At 47.3% G+C, this 18994-nt stretch overlaps 1 protein-coding gene across 6 annotated transcripts in view; it reads left to right on the top strand.

Moving 5' to 3' along the window:
* ARHGEF16 (Rho guanine nucleotide exchange factor 16) overlaps positions 1–18994 on the top strand; it is a 369976-nt gene that overhangs the window by 156498 nt on the left and 194484 nt on the right. For all 6 annotated transcript variants that reach the window (XM_069239932.1, XM_069239933.1, XM_069239936.1 and 3 more), the window contains exon 3: positions 10566–10617. In XM_069239932.1, coding sequence (XP_069096033.1) covers positions 10566–10617 — 52 coding nt within the window. The remainder of the gene's footprint in view (positions 1–10565; positions 10618–18994) is intronic.

Raw genomic sequence — 18994 nt, forward strand, 5'->3', positions numbered from 1 at the left:
TGGAGTGGTGCAGAGTAGAGACAAGTGGCATAGGATCCAGTAACGACATGCAGCCATATAGAGTGGTGTACAGAAGCATAGAGTGCTGCAGAGAAAAGTATAGTGTTGTAGAGTGGAGTGGTGCAGAGTAGAGTGCAATGGTGTAGAGTGAAGTAGTGTAGGATGGAGTAGTGCAGAGTAGAGTGGCATGATGTTCAGTGGTGTAGAGTACAGTGTTGCAGAGTAGAGTGGCCGAGTGCAGTGGTGAAGAATAGAGTAAAGTGGTGTAGAGAGCAGTGGCATAGAGTACAGTGATATAGAGTGCAGTGGCATAGAGTGTAGTGACAGAGTGCAGTTATGTAGGGTGCAGTTGTTGAGATTATAGTGGCGTAGAGTGCAGTGGTGCAGAGCAGATTGGTGTGGTCTAGATTGGAGTGGTGTAGAGTGGAGTGGTTAAGAGCACAGTGGTGTAAAGTAGAGTGGCAAAAAGTGCATTGGCATAGGGTAGAGTAGTACAGGGTAGGGTAAGAGGCATAGCTTGAAGTGGCATAGAGTACAATGAAGTATAGTGGAGCAGTGGTGTGGAGTGGTGTAAAGTAGAGCAGTGCATGGTACAGTGGAGTAGTGCAGAGTATAATGGAGTGGCATAGAGCGGAGGATGCATGGTATGGTTGCACACTGCCATTATAGACAACACATTTTCAATTTAAATGACCATTACATGTGCACAGGCGTAAAGTTTTCCTAATAAAACTGTACAGTGCATAAACTAAAATGTGAGGAAATTGCATCACCTTGTTTTCATTATATTAAAGTATTTGTTTCCAACACACTTCAGAACAAAAATGTGCCTCATATGTGTTTCTAATTCTGATATATTCTGAAATACTTACAAAGTTCATTTAAATGTTGTCATATGCTAGAAAAACACATCTTTCCTAACTCCAGTATCCAGCAAGACTGTTTCATAAATGCCCTCACTTTGAAGTCAGAGAAAGAAAAGTAAACCGGGGCCCTCGGAAGACCACGCCTGACATTTGACCTCGGTCTTTGAATGCACAACAAATGGGACAAGAAAATAACAAAATTGAAATACTTTTTTTTACAGCAAGGGAGTTTGTGGAAGAATACAGTAAATACTACTTATGCAATGGGAGGGACTAACTGACCCTGGCAAGCCCAAAGCAAATAAAGCTAGCAATATAGAAACGCAAAAACTGAGTTACAAACCACAAAATCAATGGTAATCAATGGACGAAATGTACTCCTAGGTCAACTTTCTGAAAGTGCGCTGTCTGGTAGGCTGCGACTTAAAATGAAAAAGCAAAGATAATAGGCTGCCCCATGTCAAGTTTAAGTTGTTTGTCAAAACCATTGGGCCAGTTTCTGGTCCTTTTAGGTGTGTTTTTTGTATTTTAACAATGCGGAATGTAACCCTAAAGTAACTCAGTGCAAAGAAAGGGCATGCCTAGCTGACCCTCTCACACATGACGTGGAACTCTGCCAAACTTCAGCATGCCCGGGCCTAGGCCAGTTTCTGGTCCTTTTAGGTGTGTTTTTTGTAATTTAACAATGCGGAATGTAACCCTCATGTAGCTCAGTGCAAAGAAAGGGCATGCCTAGCTGACCCTCTCACACATGACGTGGAACTCTGCCAAACTTCAGCATGCCCGGGCCCCTGCTGAACCCGCTGGCACGTTGCGGCTGGCTGCCAGGGCTGTGAACCTTCATTCCGCTGGCCGGCTGCCAACGAGTGGAAAACACGGCTCCTCCGCCCCAAAGAGATATTCCTTCGCTGGCTGCTGGAGGTTTCTATGGGGAGACAGATTAATGCGCAATCTGTGACTTTGAACTCTTCCGGTTCCAGGAGCCTTTGGCACAGAGGGTTCTTGTGGTTCAGCGTAATGAAGTGGGTGGGGGGAGAGGATAAATGAAGTACGATAGGCCAGGGACAGACTAGCCTCCAGCTAAAACTGGGAGTTTCCGGGAGTTTCTTCAGGAAGCCTCTAGGGGGGTTGAGCAAACTCCAGCAGCTTGGCGGTAGGGCCTTGCTGCGACTTCCTCGCTGCCGCCTTGTTTTTTTCATGCAAACCATTATAAAAACTTTTATTTTCAGTGAGATTTTCATGCGTTTTCATTACAATTTAAATAAAGAAATTAGGCCTAGAATGTTTTGTGTTGTTCTTCAGTTTTTGCTGGTTGTCTGACCTGTCCAGTCTGCCATTTAAGCACCTGCATCATGACTTTGAAACATGCTCGCCTCGTAAATAGGGAAAAATTAATTGGACGTAAGACATCATGACTTCTGGGTCCGAGGTGAGACTGCATGTTTTGAAGGAAGCGATCGGTCATGGCGAGTTTCCCATACTTATACAGTGTTCAGGAGCATCACTGACTCACACCCTCCTGGGTACCTACCGGCGGGGATGAAGGGGGGTCCGCCACCTAAATCTGCTTCTCTTTCTCGAAGCGTTCTTTTTTCCCATCATTTACCTTCACTTTTACCACGCCTGTTGCAGGGACCGCAAGGGGGCGCCTAAACCTGCCCTTTATCTCCTGACTACTGGGTCTCGGACCCGGAAAGAAAGCTGGGCCTCTAAAGCCTCCGTTAGTCCCTTTTGCAGCAAAGCCGAACAGTCGAGTCCTAGCTAATAGGAGGTGGTATAGTGGTTGATGAGCAGATTGCTCTGGCAGATTGACACCATTTCGACCGTCCGGATATGTCCTTGGTGTCTGCAGTATACGGAGCATGGGACAGTGACATTTACCCCTCACTTCTGAAGGCGTGAGAAGTCATTTGTCGTTTTCCCTTGTGCGCACGTTATGTGAACGGACGGGCCTCCATACCCGGCGGACGGAATGCTAACTGGAATCACCCATTCACCCTCATAGGTTAGTGAACGTCACATGAGAGATGGGCTCGTTCTAGTGTATCTAGAGGCACTGACAACACTGTGAAGGTCTTCGACAATTCCCGTGACCCTGTGGGTCACTGTAGGCTGCAGGACAGAGTCGAGGACAGGATACATGGCTATCTGCAGAAAAGAGGAATTGGTCGTTCATGTTCGTTTAGTTTTCTTTGTTTATCCTCCATATTCTGCTCTCTTTGGCATGTCTGTATTGTATTTACAATTAGACCACTTATTTACCCTTGGTTTTAACCTAGCGGGTTTTTTTGGACCACGTTCCCCTTGCTTGCCTTAGTGCGTTATATTTCTATTGGTATTTTTGGGAAGAATTGTTTTTTTTAAATTTAGACTGAGTTTGTTTGGCTAGGGTCTGGGGATCACGTCGAGCAAGGGTAGGACGGGCAGGAGCTTGAGCAGGTTGTCTGCACCCTTCCGAGTTGCAGTAGAAGGATGGTGTGGCATCTTGGCACTGAGCTGAGGAATAATGATGTATCAAACGTGCCACCAGTGCAACTTCTAGAGGAAGAGGGTTCAGAGAACTGATGATTGGGCTGAGGGTATGCAAAAGCTGGAGGGAGAGGGGGATGTAGTTGGGCCCGGCGCTAGGCGTTGGAAGTGTGGGTAGCAGCCCTGGGCCCCGCACTCAGCCCATCAGTTTGGGGCCCCCACAGTCAGGCTACGGCGGCATATCCGTCCTTTTGTTCCCCATACCTCCCAGGACCTCGCTGCTATGGTGTAGCGAGGCCCATGAGAGGAGGCCCCCGCCTATGGTCCCCGTTGCAAGGAGACACATTCCGCAGGTTTGTCGTACAGTTAAGCATCCTGCCTGGCTGCCCACACAAAGGTACCATCGGATGCCTGTTGTCCTACAGTTTACCTCCCCCCAGTATTAACACATAAGTAGCTCTCGTACCTTCAGTACTTTATGAGCTGTTAGAGGTGCTTGTAGGTGGCTGAGAGGGAAGGGCGGCAGCCCAGGGGGATTAGCACAAAGCGGCTTCAGGAGCAGGGGCATCTATTGAGATGCTAACAACCCTGAAAATTAGAGAGGCTCGCCCCAGAAATCATAGGACATTCTCTGGATGCAGTGGGTGGTGTGTGTGTGGGGGGGGAGGGAAGAGTAAGCAGGAGCTGGAGGGAGAGGAGGAGGTGTAGGGTAGAATGCTGGAGCTGGTGGGAGAGTAGGATACAGTGGTAAGTTTAGGGTGGAATGCAGCAGCTGGAAGGAAAAGAGGATGCAGTGGTAGGTGAAGGGTGGAATGCAGAAGCTGAATGGAGGGAAGAATACCGTAGTACTTGTAGGGTGGAATTTAGCGGGGGGGGGGGCGAGGATCCAGTGCTGGTGTAGGGTGAATGCTGGAGGGACAGGCGGATGCAGTGGTAGGTGTAAAGTGAAATGCTGGAGGGCGAGGAAGATGCAGTGGTAGGTGTAGGGTGAAATGCTGGAGGAAGAGGTGGATGCAGTGGTAGGTGCAGAGTGGAATGCTGGTGCTGGAGGGAGAGGAGGATGCAGTGGTAGGTGTAGAGTGGAATTCAGAAGCTGGAGGGAGAGGGGAACAACAGTAGGTTTAGTGTAGAATGCAGGAGGTTCAAGGAAAGGAGAATGCAGTGGTAGGTGTAGGCTGATGTGCTGGAAGGAGACAAGGATGCTGTGGTGGCTTTACGGTGGAATGCAGGAGCAGCAGGGAGCAGTTGTAGGTGTAGGGTGGAATGCAGTAGCTGAACAGAGGCGAGGATGCAGTGGTAGCTATAGGGTGGAATGCAAGAGCTGCAAGGAAAGTAGGCTGCAGTGGTAGGTGATGGGTGGAATGCTGGAGCTACAGGGAGAGGAGGATGCATTGGTAGGTGATGGGTGGAATGCTGGAGCTACAGGGAGAGGAGGATGCATTGGTAGGTGTAAACTGAAATGCTGGAGGGAGAGGAAGATGCAGTGGTAGGTGTAGGGTGAAATGCTGGAGGAAGAAGAGGATGCAGTGGTAGGTGCAGAGTGGAATGCTGGTGCTGGAGGGAGAGGAGGATGCAGTGGTAGGTGTAGAGTGGAATTCAGAAGCTGGAGGGAGAGGGGAACAACAGTGGGTTTAGTGTAGAATGCAGGAGGTTCAAGGAAAGGAGAATGCAGTGGTAGGTGTAGGCTGATGTGCTGGAAGGAGACAAGGATGCTGTGGTGGCTTTAGGGTGGAATGCAGGAGCAGCAGGGAGCAGTAGTAGGTGTAGGGTGGAATGCAGTAGCTGAACAGAGGCGAGGATGCAGTGGTAGCTATAGGGTGGAATGCAAGAGCTGCAAGGAAAGTAGGCTGCAGTGGTAGGTGATGGGTGGAATGCTGGAGCTACAGGGAGAGGAGGATGCATTGGTAGGTGTGGGATGGAATGCAGAAGCTGGACAGAAAAGAGGATGCAGTGGTAACTGTAGGTTGGAATGCAGGAGCTGTAGCGAGAGGATGATTCAGTGGTAGCTATAGGGTGGAATGCAGGAGCTGCAGGAAGAGGAGGATGCAGTGGTAGCTATAGGGTGGAATGCAGGAGCTGCAGGGAGAGGAAGATTCAGTGGTAGCACGGCTATCCCGGGAAGTGTTGCTAAATGGCAACCTTCTTTCTTTGAACTGAAGCTTGCCCTGGATCAACCCCCAGCCTGTGCCCTGGCATCTGATCTTAACCTATCTAAAAATCCGCAACCCACTTGAGTGGCGAGGAGAACCAGCAGTGCAAGAGAACGAGAGGACTGTGTCAAATAAACCCAAACAGAGGAAACATCAACAACATCAGGGTAGGCTGTAGGGTTGAATACAGGAGTAGCAGGGAGAGGAGGAGTAAGTGGTAGGATTAGGGTGGTATGCTTAATGGAGAGGAGGATGCAGTGGTAGGTGTAGGGTGGAATGCAGAAACTGCAGGGAGAGGAGAATGCAGTGTTAGGTGTAGGGTCGGATGCAGTGATAGCTGTAGAGTTGAATGCATGAGCTTGGGGGAAAGGCAGATGCAGTGGTAGGTGTAGGGTAGAATGGAGGAGCTGGAGGGAGAGGAGGTTGCATTGGTAGCTGTAGGTTGGAATGCAGGAGCTGTAGAGTGGAACAAGTGTGCGTGGTCATTGTCGATAGAGGTGGTTGCAACAATAGTAATTGGTGTGTGGGGATGTAAAAAGGCATGCCAACTTTGCCACTATCGTCAACTACAAACATGCTTAAATGTCTGGGCATACTGCAGCAAGTCTGCTTGAATGCTAGATCAGGTCTATGCCAAAGCTTTCCCGTGCTGACAGTTTAGTACAGATGTGTGAAGGGAGGGGACATGACTCATGCAATAGGCACAACATCAGTACCCCCCATCACTCCCCCCCCCCCCCCCCCAGCTTCACCCTCTCACGCAACTGCTTCTAACTGAAGAGAAAGGAAAATGTAATGCTGCTCCTCTTGAGATGAAATAGAAAAGGATTCTCACAGCTGATGTTGTTGATGTTTCCTCTGTTTGGGTTTATTTGACACAGTCCTCTCGTTCTCTTGCACTGCTGGTTCTCCTCGCCACTCAAGTGTGTTGCGGATTTTTAGATAGGTTAAGATCAGATGCCAGGGCAGAGGCTGGGGTTGATCCAGGGCAAGCTTCAGTTCAAAGAAAGAAGGTTGCCATTTAGCAACACTTCCCGGGATAGCCGTGGTACCATGACTTGGTCCTTGATCCCAAATCCCATGATGAAAAATATACTGATTTGTTTGGAAGAGACCTGCAGTGTATTGGCTGCCTATGCATATAATTGAAGTGTAACACGTTAATCTTGTTCTCTACATTCAAAGTGGAATGTTATCTTTTCCCCGTTGGTGAATGTTCACTGCTAGACATTCCTTTACCGGATGAACATTTGCTACCGGTAACCTGCATTAATATGTCTGGTTACACGCATCAGGTAGTCAAGCAGTTAAAACAGCTGTGCTCAGGACTTTAAGTGGGGCGGCTCTGAGCAAGCAGTAAATGCTACGCTACGTGGATTTGTAGAGCCAGCTAATCATCCATGAGAGTATCCAGGCGCTGAGTGGGCAGGCCTGAATGGGAGGGAGGAGATCATGCCTGTTTCATCTGAAAGAACCCTGTCTTGAGGTTCTTTCGGAAGTCTGAGGAAGGGGAAGGTTCTGAGGTGTTGAAGGAGGGCATTCCAGGCCTTGGCAGTGTGGTATGAGAAGAAGCGTCCTCTGCTTCTGGTTTTCTTGATGTGAGGAAGCTGTGCTCTTACCTTGGGCACATATTGAATGAGTATGGTGGGTTGGTAGAGGTTGAGGCGGTGGTTAAGGTACGCTGTACCGGTGTTGAGGAGAGGTTTGTAGGCGTGGGTTAGTAGCTTGAACTTACATTTTTCTTGGACTGGCAGCTAGTGAATATTGTTGAGGTGTGGGGTTAATTTGCAGGATGTTCAGGATGAGTTTGACGGCGGCGTTCTGGGTGGTTGGAGTCAGTGTAGAAAATGGGTTGGCATTCCCAATTTGAGCGCCTTCAAGTCTACTTGTGATTAGAGTCTGGGTGACTGTTCATCTGGTGTTAAGTGGAATCTACTTGAAAATATTGTCTAGGATTCGCAGGAAGTAGAAGCATGATGAGGTAACAACGCTGATCTGTTAGGCTCATCCTGGACGCCAACCTCTCAGTGAGTTGAGGTTATTGGCATGGTCAGCAGGCGTGGGGGGCAAGTTCAAAACACCATAAAGAGGCTTCCCAGGGTGAGTGGTTGTTGCCGAAGATTAGGTAACTGTCTGTGTGGAGCTGGTGGCAGTTGTTTTTCATCCAAGCAGCTACGTTGCTCATGCAGTTGGCTAATTTTGCTTTGACAGTGCCGACTGAGTCAGTAAGGGAGAGGATGAGCTGTGTGTCGTTGGCGCAAGACACTATGTTGATGCCGTGGACTCTTGACGATGTCTGCGACTGACGTCATGTAGATGTTGAAGAGTGTTGGGCTGACGATCCTTGAGGTACTCCGCTTATGAGTTACTTCAGTTCTGGGGTGTAGGGTGGGAAGTCTAACTCATTGAGTTCTCTCAATGAGGAAGAAGAATGTCAACTCGAGGGCTGGTCTGCATATAGCCAAGTGCTGAAGCTTTCTGATGAGTGAGTTGTGGGAGACTGTATCGAAAATGTTGTCCACCACTTAGAACGGCCAATATGAAAGTGCTTTTGTTGAAAGCTGGCAGCAATTTGCAGCCAAGCTCTCCAAAAAAAAAAATATATATATATATATCTTTAAAAAAGTAATGGCTAGGAATGAAAGTTGTATGGAGTGAGCTTCTCAGTGAGCTACGCAGTGGGAGGGCAGTACGAGGGAGAGAGCAGCATATGGGACAGTGGAGAATCACATAACTCTGAGAAATACCGGGGCAAGAGGGGTACAAGTACACAAGAGAGAGAGCTGCTTCGAGGAAGACCACAAACACGGAGTGAGGGAGGGAGATAGAAAACTCATACAAGAGGGAGATAGCTGGAAAACTCATTCACTCTGATATAGTGCTTAACAAAAATAAAAAAGTAGTTGCCTAAAAGTGAGCAGTGGAAGGACACAAGACATCCCTCAAGAGAAGGTAAACAGGCTTTGTTCTAGGGGCCAAACCAATGCAAGACGGACAAGGAAAGCCATTAAATAAGAAGCAAATGAGAGTGACAATAAAGCCAACCAATGGTTAGCAATATGCAGGTTCTAATCCACCGTAATTTCTAAGTAAAGCCACAATATGTCTTTTGCAACCATATGGTGTCACATAAGCTTTCCCTCTGAAGTGGAAAGGTGTTTGTGGTGGCAGTAGGAGGGGAACTGGGTGAGACCTAAAGAGGTTTTTTTTTATAGCTGAGGCACAATGGCTTAGAACAGTGTTCCCCAACCCCCGGGCCGCGGACCGGTGCGTGGATCAATCCGCACCGGGCCGCCCCACTGTGGCGGGCGGTAAATGTTTGATAATTTTTCCGTGGCCCGCTTGTCACACAATGGGACAAGCGGGCCATGGAAAAATTATCAAACATTTACCGGTCCGCGGCGATAAAAAGGTTGGACAACACTGGCTTAGAACACTAAAGTTTTGGAGTGTGATTCTTTTCAATGTCCATTTTAAAGTACAAGAAATCTTGGGTAGCAATGCACAGAAAATCTTGAAAACATGTTTTTTTAAACTTCTATACTATGCTTCATAGCCTTCACCATGCTGCATTATGCAAGCAAGCTGCATAATTGATAATGCCTTGCTGCATATCTGAGCCTATACTCAAAACGTGTTTCTGTGACCATAGACTTTTTCTGTGTAACTGCCTTGTGTAATATAATCCTTCATGTTCTATGTTACTTGAAGATTTCATCAAAAGGAAACCTATTAATTGTACTGTATAATATGTATAACGCTTTCCCAGCCCCAATCTGGCCCAAAGTGCTTTTTGGAAGGGCATGTAAGAATCTTCTCAGTAATGGATGGTTGGTAGTGTTGCTTTAAGGTGCAGCATAAGAGTAGTATGTTATTTTGATTACTGACTGTAACAAATCAAAATATGTTACTATGGTTCAATGAGTGTGTCACAGCTACAGACACTGCAAAAGTTAACTAGTCAAGTTTCATCTCTTTATTGCACAAGTTACAAAGTAACGAGGCAAGCAGTTTACAAAGATAGTGTTAGCATCCAAAATAAATTACTCTAGGAAGGGTTTTTCTCTGCAGTAGGAAATAAAACCAGCATTTTAACACGTAAATCAAACCATATGGAAAATGCAATTGCGTCTTAGTCATAAAATGTTTTGTTTCACCTTCCATGCATATTCATGGTTTCATCACAGACATCTCAAAGCGGCAGTTATTTCAAGGAGTCGGTGTTTAGAAGAATTTCAGATGCTTTCCATAGCTATGTTTTGTTATCCTGAATGTTAAAGTATCCTTTAGTGAAACACTTGCACAATAAACAAGAAATGTGCAGTGCAGTTCCGCAGGACTGTTTCTTGTTTCTAATAAACACTTCGAATTGGCATGGGTGAGTAATAAAGGTGCACTTTTTATTACAAGAATTGTGCAGATGTCTCTTGTGTTTTCCAGAACGCAGTGCTGTGTTTTGCACACATTATTTCACTTTTCGAGGAAGTAAGACTATTGTTAATGAAATTACTTTCTTGTGCTATTGTGAGTGACAAAATATTTCCCTATGGTGAATAACTTTCTATAGGAACTGCCGGCTGTAGATAGGTTTCTTTCTTAGGAAGTTATGTATTTTATATACTTATATTTGCGATTCTTTAGCATCAGCTTGGGTTAAAATGCTGAAAAATGGGATGATAAAGCCACATTATGCACTGCATTTTTGACTCAAGCCAGTGGCATAAGATGGACCCCTACTTCCTCGTAAGTCTAGTAGTTGTGCCTACATTTGAAAAAAATGCAATCTTGGAATCAGTGGATCTTAGAACTGGGCTAGGACTGGAGCATGATCAGGCATGGGAATCGGACTAGGACTCTAGTAAGAGAGTTGAGTTTAAGGTTCTGGTATTTCTATTGAGACCATATGTGCATCATCTCAATCCTTTCTGTCTTGGTTGCATGATTGAATAGCTGCTAAGAAACTCTCTCCTGGTATTGTCAGCAAAACTGTGAATTAGATAGTTTTGAGATTTCATACAAAGCTGTGTGTATATATACAGAACATGAAGCATTTATGAGTATATTTATTTCATTTTTTCAGAGAACCTTTGGAAAGAAGAAGATGCAACGGCATGCAGGTTCCTTTAAGGATGGTAAGTGGCTAAGAAAAGCTTGAAAAGTGTACCATGAGAATCCAGCTAAAGGGACCTGAAAGAGGAGAAGAATGTGTAAACTGCATCATCCTCAGCTGGCACTCCTCTGAGGGTTTTCACGCTTAGGAGGGTGGTCTTTGGTTTTTCTTTTTTGCTATTCTGTTTTCATTATTGGTTATTAGTATAGCACCTTCTGCCTGAAGTATGTCACTGAGCGTGATATTAAACTGGGTGTCCTTTTTATGCGGTTCTGGGTTTTTATCTATCGTTTATGTGTGGTTGTTTGGTAAGTAAAGATTTGTAACGTGTCTTGTTTATTATGTGGCCTATATAAGGAAGGGATCCAAGTGTTGTTGAAGAGCACTGGAAAAATACTAATTAAATATAAACTTGTACACAATGTACTAAACCATAGAAATTCCCCTGTTAGAGTTATCTGAAGTAACTATAACTCGTGCCCTAAGGTAACTATAACTCGCGCCCTTGCCATGCACAGTTTTTTTCATTTTTTTTTACTGCAAATATTTAATTGCTATTATCAAGGATCTTATCACAGATGTCATGGGTGCCATATTTTGTGGGGTAATAATAGCAGTGCATGGTGAGGGCACGAGTTATAGTTACCTTTCGGTACGAGTTGTTGTTACTTGAGATAACTCTTACTATAATTGGTGAATTTCTATGGCTTGGTATGTTTAAAATGTGAGCCAACTATAACGCCCCCTCTGCTTATTTAATTACAGCCCTGGGGAGGTGGTGTTCCCCAGAGCAGAGGGAGTGCATGCGGCCCCTTCGCATATTAATCATAAGACCTGGGGAAGTGGTGGTTCCTAGGGCAGCGGGAGGGACCAGGAGCCCCCCCCCCCCATTTTTAAGCAAATGACACTGCAACTCCAGCCATAAAAAAAAATGCTCTTTAGCTCTGGGGTGGGGGGAGGGGGGGTCCGTTGGGACCCCAGCAGCTGAGCTAAGTGGTCAGGGTGTTCGTACCTTGGCTCCTTTTCTTTATTTTTACTTTGTTTCTGGGATTCGGCTTCAGCCGAGTCCCAAGATGGCTGACAACACTTCAACGGCTTCTGTTGTTGAAGTGTTGTATGCCAATCTGATCCCAGCACAAGATCGGGAGGGGTTGTGAATATTCGCATCTCTATATATACAAATTTGTTTTGATTTCTCAAAAACTACTGAACAGAATTACAGCAAAACAAAAAAGGTCACTTTCTGTACCAGGACCTACCTTTGTGCCAAATTTGGTTTACTTCCAGTCAGTGGTTTTGGCACTGTTGCTGTTCAAAATCCCTATTGAAAAATGAATGGGGAAAATGTGTTTTGGGAAACCTCCCTTTTTCTCAGCCCTACTGGACGGCTCACCCGTAAACTTTCCAGACAGCAGCTGTCATGACTGGCAAATTTTTGGGGAAAATTTCATAAGGAGTTTGTTGAGCAGGGCCAAAGATACAGGCAAGTAAAAAACACTTTCATATAAACACCACTAGGTCCTGCCTGACTATAACTACCTAGGTTTTATATATATATATATATATATATATATATATATCTCAACACTTCGTTTGGTGTTTCTCTCTCTGCACCTGTAGGAAGTTGGCTCTGTATGTGCTATTTCAAAGTAAGGAATAGCATGCACAGAGTCCAAGGGTTCCCCTTAGAGGTAAAATAGTGGTAAAAAGAGATAATACTAATGCTCTATTTTGTGGTAGTGTGGTCGAGCAGTAGGCTTATCCAAGGAGTAGTGTTAAGCATTTGTTGTACATACACATAGACAATAAATGAGGTACACACACTCAGAGACAAATCCAGCCAATAGGTTTTGTTATAGAAAAATATCTTTTCTTAGTTTATTTTAAGAACCACAGGTTCAAATTTTACATGAAATAGCTCTTTTGAAAGGTATTGCAGGTAAGTACCCTAGGAACTTTGAATCATTACTTTAGCATGTATACTTTTTACATAAAACACAATAAGCTGTTTTAAAAGTGGACACAGTGCAATTTTCACAGTTCCTGGGGAGGTAAGTTATTGTTAGTTTCAACAGGTAAGTAAGGCACTTACAGGTTTCAGTTTTTGGTCCAAGGTAGCCCACCGTTGGGGGTTCAGAGCAACCCCAAAGTTATCACACCAGCAGCTCAGGGCCGGTCAGGTGCAAAGGTCAAAGAGGTGCCCAAAACACATAGGCTTCAATGGAGAGAAGGGGGTGCCCCGGTTCCAGTCTGCCAGCAGGTAAGTACCCGCGTCTTCGGAGGGCAGACCAGGGGGGTTTTGTAGGGCACCGGGGGGGACACAAAGTAGCACAGAAAGTACACCCTCAGCAGCGCGGGGGCGGCCGGTTGCAGTGTGCAAACACGCGTCGGGTTTCCTTCAGGTTTCAATGGGAGACCAAGGGGTCTCTTCAGCGATGCAGGCAGGCAAGGGGGGGGCTCCTCGGGGTAGCCACCACCTGGGCAAGGCAAAGGGCCTCCTGGGGGTCACTCCTGCACAGAAGTTCCGTTTCTTTAGGGGCTGGGGGCTGCGGGTGCAGGGTCTTTTCCAGCCGTCGGGAAATGGAGTTCAGACAGTCGCGGTCAGGGGGAGCCTGGGGATTCCCTCTGCAGGCGTCGCTGTGGGGGCTCAGGGGGGACAACTTTGGTTATTCACAGTCGTAGAGTCACCGGAGGGTCCTCCCTGAGTTGGTTGTTCTCCACCAGTCGAGTCGGGGTCGCCGGGTGCAGTGTTGCAAGTCTCACGCTTCTTGCGGGGAGTTGCAGGGGTCTTTAAATCTGCTCCTTGTAACAAAGTTGCAGTTCTTTTGGAGCAGTGCCGCTGTCCTCGGGAGTTTCTTGTCTTTTTCGAAGCAGGGTAGTCCTCAGAGGATTCAGAGGTCGCTGGTCCCTTGGAAAGCGTCGCTGGAGCAGGTTTCTTTGGAAGGCAGGAGACAGGCCGGTAAGTCTGGGGCCAAGGCAGTTGGTGTCTTCTGTTCTTCCTCTGCAGGGGTTTGTCAGCTCAGCAGTCCTTCTTCTTGTAGTTGCAGGAATCTAAATCTTTAGGTTCAGGGAAGCCCTTAAATACTAAATTTAAGGGCGTGTTTAGGTCTGGGGGGTTAGTAGCCAATGGCTACTAGCCCTGAGGGTGGGTACACCCTCTTTGTGCCTCCTCCCAAGGGGAGGGGGTCACATCCCTAATCCTATTGGGGGAATCCTCCATCTGCAAGATGGAGGATTTCTAAAAGTTAGAGTCACCTCAGCTCAGGACACCTTAGGGGCTGTCCTGACTGGCCAGTGACTCCTCCTTGTTATTCTCATTATTTTCTCCGGCCTTGCCGCCAAAAGTGGGGGCCCGGGCCGGAGGGGGCGGGCAACTCCACTAGCTGGAGTGTCCTGCGGTGCTGTGACAAAGGGGTGAGCCTTTGAGGCTCACCGCCAGGTGTTACAGCTCCTGCCTGGGGGAGGTGTTAGCATCTCCACCCAGTGCAGGCTTTGTTACTGGCCTCAGAGTGACAAAGGCACTCTCCCCATGGGGCCAGCAACATGTCTCTAGTGTGGCAGGCTGCTGGAACCAGTCAGCCTACACAGATAGTCGGTTAGGTTTCAGGGGGCACCTCTAAGGTGCCCTCTGTGGTGTATTTTACAATAAAATGTACACTGGCATCAGTGTGCATTTATTGTGCTGAGAAGTTTGATACCAAACTTCCCAGTTTTCAGTGTAGCCATTATGGTGCTGTGGAGTTCGTGTTTGACAGACTCCCAGACCATATACTCTTATGGCTACCCTGCACTTACAATGTCTAAGGTTTTGCTTAGACACTGTAGGGGCACAGTGCTCATTCACTGGTGCCCTCACCTATGGTATAGTGCACCCTGCCTTAGGGCTGTAAGGCCTGCTCGAGGGGTGTCTTACCTATACTGCATAGGCAGTTAGAGGCTGGCATGGCACCCTGAGGGGAGTGCCATGTCGACTTACTCATTTTGTTCTCACTAGCACACACAAGCTGGTAAGCAGTGTGTCTGTGCTGAGTGAGGGGTCTCTAGGGTGGCATAATACATGCTGCAGCCCTTAGAGACCTTCCCTGGCATCAAGGCCTTTGGTACCAGAGGTACCAGTTACAAGGGACTTATCTGGATGCCAGGGTGTGCCAATTGTGGAATCAAAAGTACAGGTTAGGGAAAGAACACTGGTGCTGGGGCCTGGTTAGCAGGCCTCAGCACACTTTCAATTCAAAACATAGCATCAGCAAAGGCAAAAAGTCAGGGGGTAACCATGCCAAGGAGGCATTTCCTTACACAACCCCCCCCCCCCAAACGAAAGAGGATGAGACTAACCTTTCCCAAGAGAGTCTTCATTTTCTAAGTGGAAGAACCTGGAAAGGCCATCTGCATTGGCATGGGCAGTCCCAGGTCTGTGTTCCACTATAAAGTCCATTCCCTGTAGGGAGATGGACCACCTCAACAGTTTTGGATTTTCACCTTTCATTTGCATCAGCCATCTGAGAGGTCTGTGGTCAGTCTGAACTAGGAAGTGAGTACCAAAGAGGTATGGTCTCAACTTCTTCAGGGACCAAACCACAGCAAAGGCCTCCCTCTCAATGGCACTCCAACGCTGCTCCCTGGGGAGTAACCTCCTGCTAATGAAAGCAACAGGCTGGTCAAGGCCATCATCATTTGTTTGGAACAAAACTGCCCCTATCCCATGTTCAGAGGCATCTGTTTGCACAATGAATTGCTTGGAGTAATCTGGAGCTTTTAGAACTGGTGCTGTGCACATAGCTTGCTTCAGGGTGTCAAAGGCCTGTTGGCATTCTACAGTCCAGTTTACTTTCTTGGGCATTTTCTTGGAGGTGAGTTCTGTGAGGGCTGTCACAATGGATCCATATCCCTTCACAAACCTCCTATAGTACCCAGTCAAGCCAAGGAATGCCCTGACTTGAGTCTGGGTTTTTGGAGCTGCCCAGTCCAGAATAGTCTGGATCTTAGGCTGGAGTGGCTGAACTTGGCCTCCACCTACAAGGTGTACCAAGTAAACCACAGTTCCCTGCCCTATCTGGCATTTGGATGCCTTGATAGAGAGGCCTGCAGATTGCAGGGCCTTCAAAACCTTCTTCAGGTGGACCAGTTGATCCTGCCAGGTGGAGCTGAAGACAGCAATATCATCAAGATAAGCTGCACTAAAGGATTCCAACCCAGCAAGGACTTGATTCACCAACCTTTGGAAGGTGGCAGGGGCGTTCTTTAAACCAAAGGGCATAACGGTGAACTGATAATGCCCATCAGGTGTGGAGAATGCTGTCTTTTCTTTTGCTCCAGGGGCCATTTTGATTTGCCAGTACCCTGCTGTTAAGTCAAAGGTACTTAAGAATTTGGCAGCCCCTAATTTGTCTATTAGCTCATCAGCTCTAGGAATGGGATGAGCATCTGTCTTGGTGACAGAGTTGAGACCTCTGTAGTCCACACAAAACCTCATCTCTCTCTTTCCTTCTTTGGTGTGAGGTTTGGGGACTAAGACCACTGGGCTAGCCCAGGGGCTGTCAGAGTACTCAATTACTCCCAATTCCAGCATCTTGTGGACTTCCACCTTGATGCTTTCCTTAACTTGGTCAGACTGTCTAAATATTTTGTTTTTGACAGGCATGCTGTCTCCTGTGTCCACATCATGGGTACACAGGTGTGTCTGACCAGGGGTTAGGGAAAAGAGTTCAGCAAACTGCTGCAGGACCTTCCTACAGTCAGACTGCTGTTGGCTAGAGAGGGTGTCTGAGTAGATCACTCCATCTACTGAGCCATCTTTAGGGTCTGATGAGAGGAGATCAGGGAGAGGCTCACTCTCAGCTTCCTGGTCCTCATCTGTTACCATCAACAGATTTACATCAGCCCTGTCATGGAAGAGCTTAAGGCGGTTTACATGGATCACCCTCTTGGGGCTCCTGCTTGTGCCCAGGTCTACCAGGTAGGTGACCTGACTCTTCCTTTCTAGTACTGGGTAAGGGCCACTCCATTTGTCCTGGAGTGCCATGGGAGCCACAGGCTCCAGAACCCAGACTTTCTGCCCTGGTTGAAATTCAACCAGTGCAGCCTTTTGGTCATACCACAACTTCTGGAGTTGTTGGCTGGCCTCAAGGTTTTTACTTGCCTTTTCCATGTACTCTGCCATTCTTGAGCGAAGGCCAAGTACATAGTCCACTATGTCTTGTTTAGGCTCATGAAGAGGTCTCTCCCAGCCTTCTTTAACAAGAGCAAGTGGTCCCCTTACAGGGTGGCCAAACAGAAGTTCAAAGGGTGAGAATCCTACTCCCTTCTGAGGCACCTCTCTGTAAGCGAAAAGCAGACATGGCAAGAGGACATCCCATCTCCTTTTGAGTTTCTCTGGGAGCCCCATGATCATGCCCTTTAATGTCTTGTTGAATCTCTCAACAAGGCCATTAGTTTCTGGATGACATGGTGTAGTGAATTTATAAGTCACCCCACATTCATTCCACGTGTGTTTTAGGTATGCTGACATGAAGTTGGTACCTCTGTCAGACACCACCTGCTTAGGGAAGCCCACTCTGGTAAAGATACCAATGAGGGCCTTGGCTACTGCAGGGGCAGTAGTTGACCTAAGGGGAATAGCTTCAGGATACCTAGTAGCATGATCCACTACTACTAGGATGTACATATTTCCTGAGGCTGTGGGAGGTTCTAGTGGACCAACTATGTCCACACCCACTCTTTCAAAGGGGACCCCCACCACTGGAAGTGGAATGAGGGGGGCCTTTGGATGCCCACCTGTCTTACCACTGGCTTGACAGGTGGGGCAGGAGAGGCAAAACTCCTTAACCTTCTGGGACATATTGGGCCAGTAGAAGTGGTTGACTAACCTCTCCCACGTCTTGGTTTGTCCCAAATGCCTAGCAAGGGGAATATCATGGGCTAAGGTCAGGATAAACTCTCAGAAACTCTGAGGCACTACCACTCTCCTAGTGGCACCATGTTTGGGATCTCTTGCCTCAGTGTACAGGAGTCCATCTTCCCAATAGACCCTATGTGTTCCATTTTTCTTGCCTTTGGACTCTTCAGCAGCTTGCTGCCTAAGGCCTTCAAGAGAGGGACAGGTTTCTTGTCCCTTACACAACTCTTCCCTTGAGGGTCCCCCTGGGCCTAAGAGCTCAACCTGATAAGGTTCCAGTTCCATAGGCTAAGTTCCCTCAGAGGGCAGAACTTCTTCCTGAGAAGAGAGGTTCTCTTTTTGGTGTTGTGTTGCAGCTGGTTTCCCAGCTGACTTTCCTTTCCTCTTGGTAGGCTGGGCCATTTTTCCAGACTCCAGCTCTACTTTTTCACCCTGTGCCTTGCACTGTGCCCTAGTCTTGACACACACCAGTTCAGGGATACCCAGCATGGCTGCATGGGTTTTTAGTTCTACCTCAGCCCATGCTGAGGACTCCAGGTCGTTTCCAAGCAAACAGTCTACTGGGATATTTGAGGAGACCACCACCTGTTTCAGGCCATTGACCCCTCCCCACTCTAAAGTTACCATTGCCATGGGATGTACTTTAGTTTGATTGTCAGCATTGGTGACTGGATAAGTTTGTCCAGTCAGGTATTGGCCAGGGGAAACCAGTTTCTCTGTCACCATGGTGACACTGGCACCTGTATCCCTCAGGCCCTCTACACTTGTCCCATTAATTAAGAGCTGCTGCCTGTATTTTTGCATGTTAGGGGGCCAGGCAGCCAGTGTGGCTAAATCCACCCCACCCTCAGAGACTAATGTAGCTTCAGTGTGACACCTGATTTGCTCTAGGCACACTGTTGATCCCACTTGGAGACTGGCCATTCCAGTTTTAGCTGGATGGGAGTTAGAAGTGGTATCTTTCTTGGGACAGGCCTTGTCTCCAGTTTGGTGTCCAGACTGACTACAGCTACGACACCAGGCCTTTTTGGGATCAAAGTTTTTACCCTTGTACCCAAAATTGTTTTGTGAAGAGGCTCTGGGCCCACCCTCCTGTGCAGGTTTTTGGGGGCCTGTAGAAGACTCTTTACTATTTTTGTTTTTGGCTGTCTCACCACCTTTCCCCTGGGGAGGTTTCGTGACCCCTTTCTTTTGGTCACCCCCTGTGGAAGTTTTGGACACCCTAGTCTTGACCCAATGGTCCGCCTTCTTTCCCAATTCTTGGGGAGAAATTGGTCCTAGGTCTACCAGATGCTGATGCAGTTTATCATTGAAACAATTACTTAACAGGTGTTCTTTCACAAATAAATTGTACAGCCCATCATAATCACTTACACCACTGCCTTGAATCCAACCATCTAGTGTTTTTACTGAGTAGTCTACAAAGTCAACCCAGGTCTGGCTCGAGGATTTTTGAGCCCCCCTGAATCTAATCCTATACTCCTCAGTGGAGAATCCAAAGCCC

Source organism: Pleurodeles waltl, chromosome 6, assembly GCF_031143425.1.
Source record: "Pleurodeles waltl isolate 20211129_DDA chromosome 6, aPleWal1.hap1.20221129, whole genome shotgun sequence".
Taxonomy (NCBI): Eukaryota; Metazoa; Chordata; class Amphibia; order Caudata; family Salamandridae; genus Pleurodeles; species Pleurodeles waltl.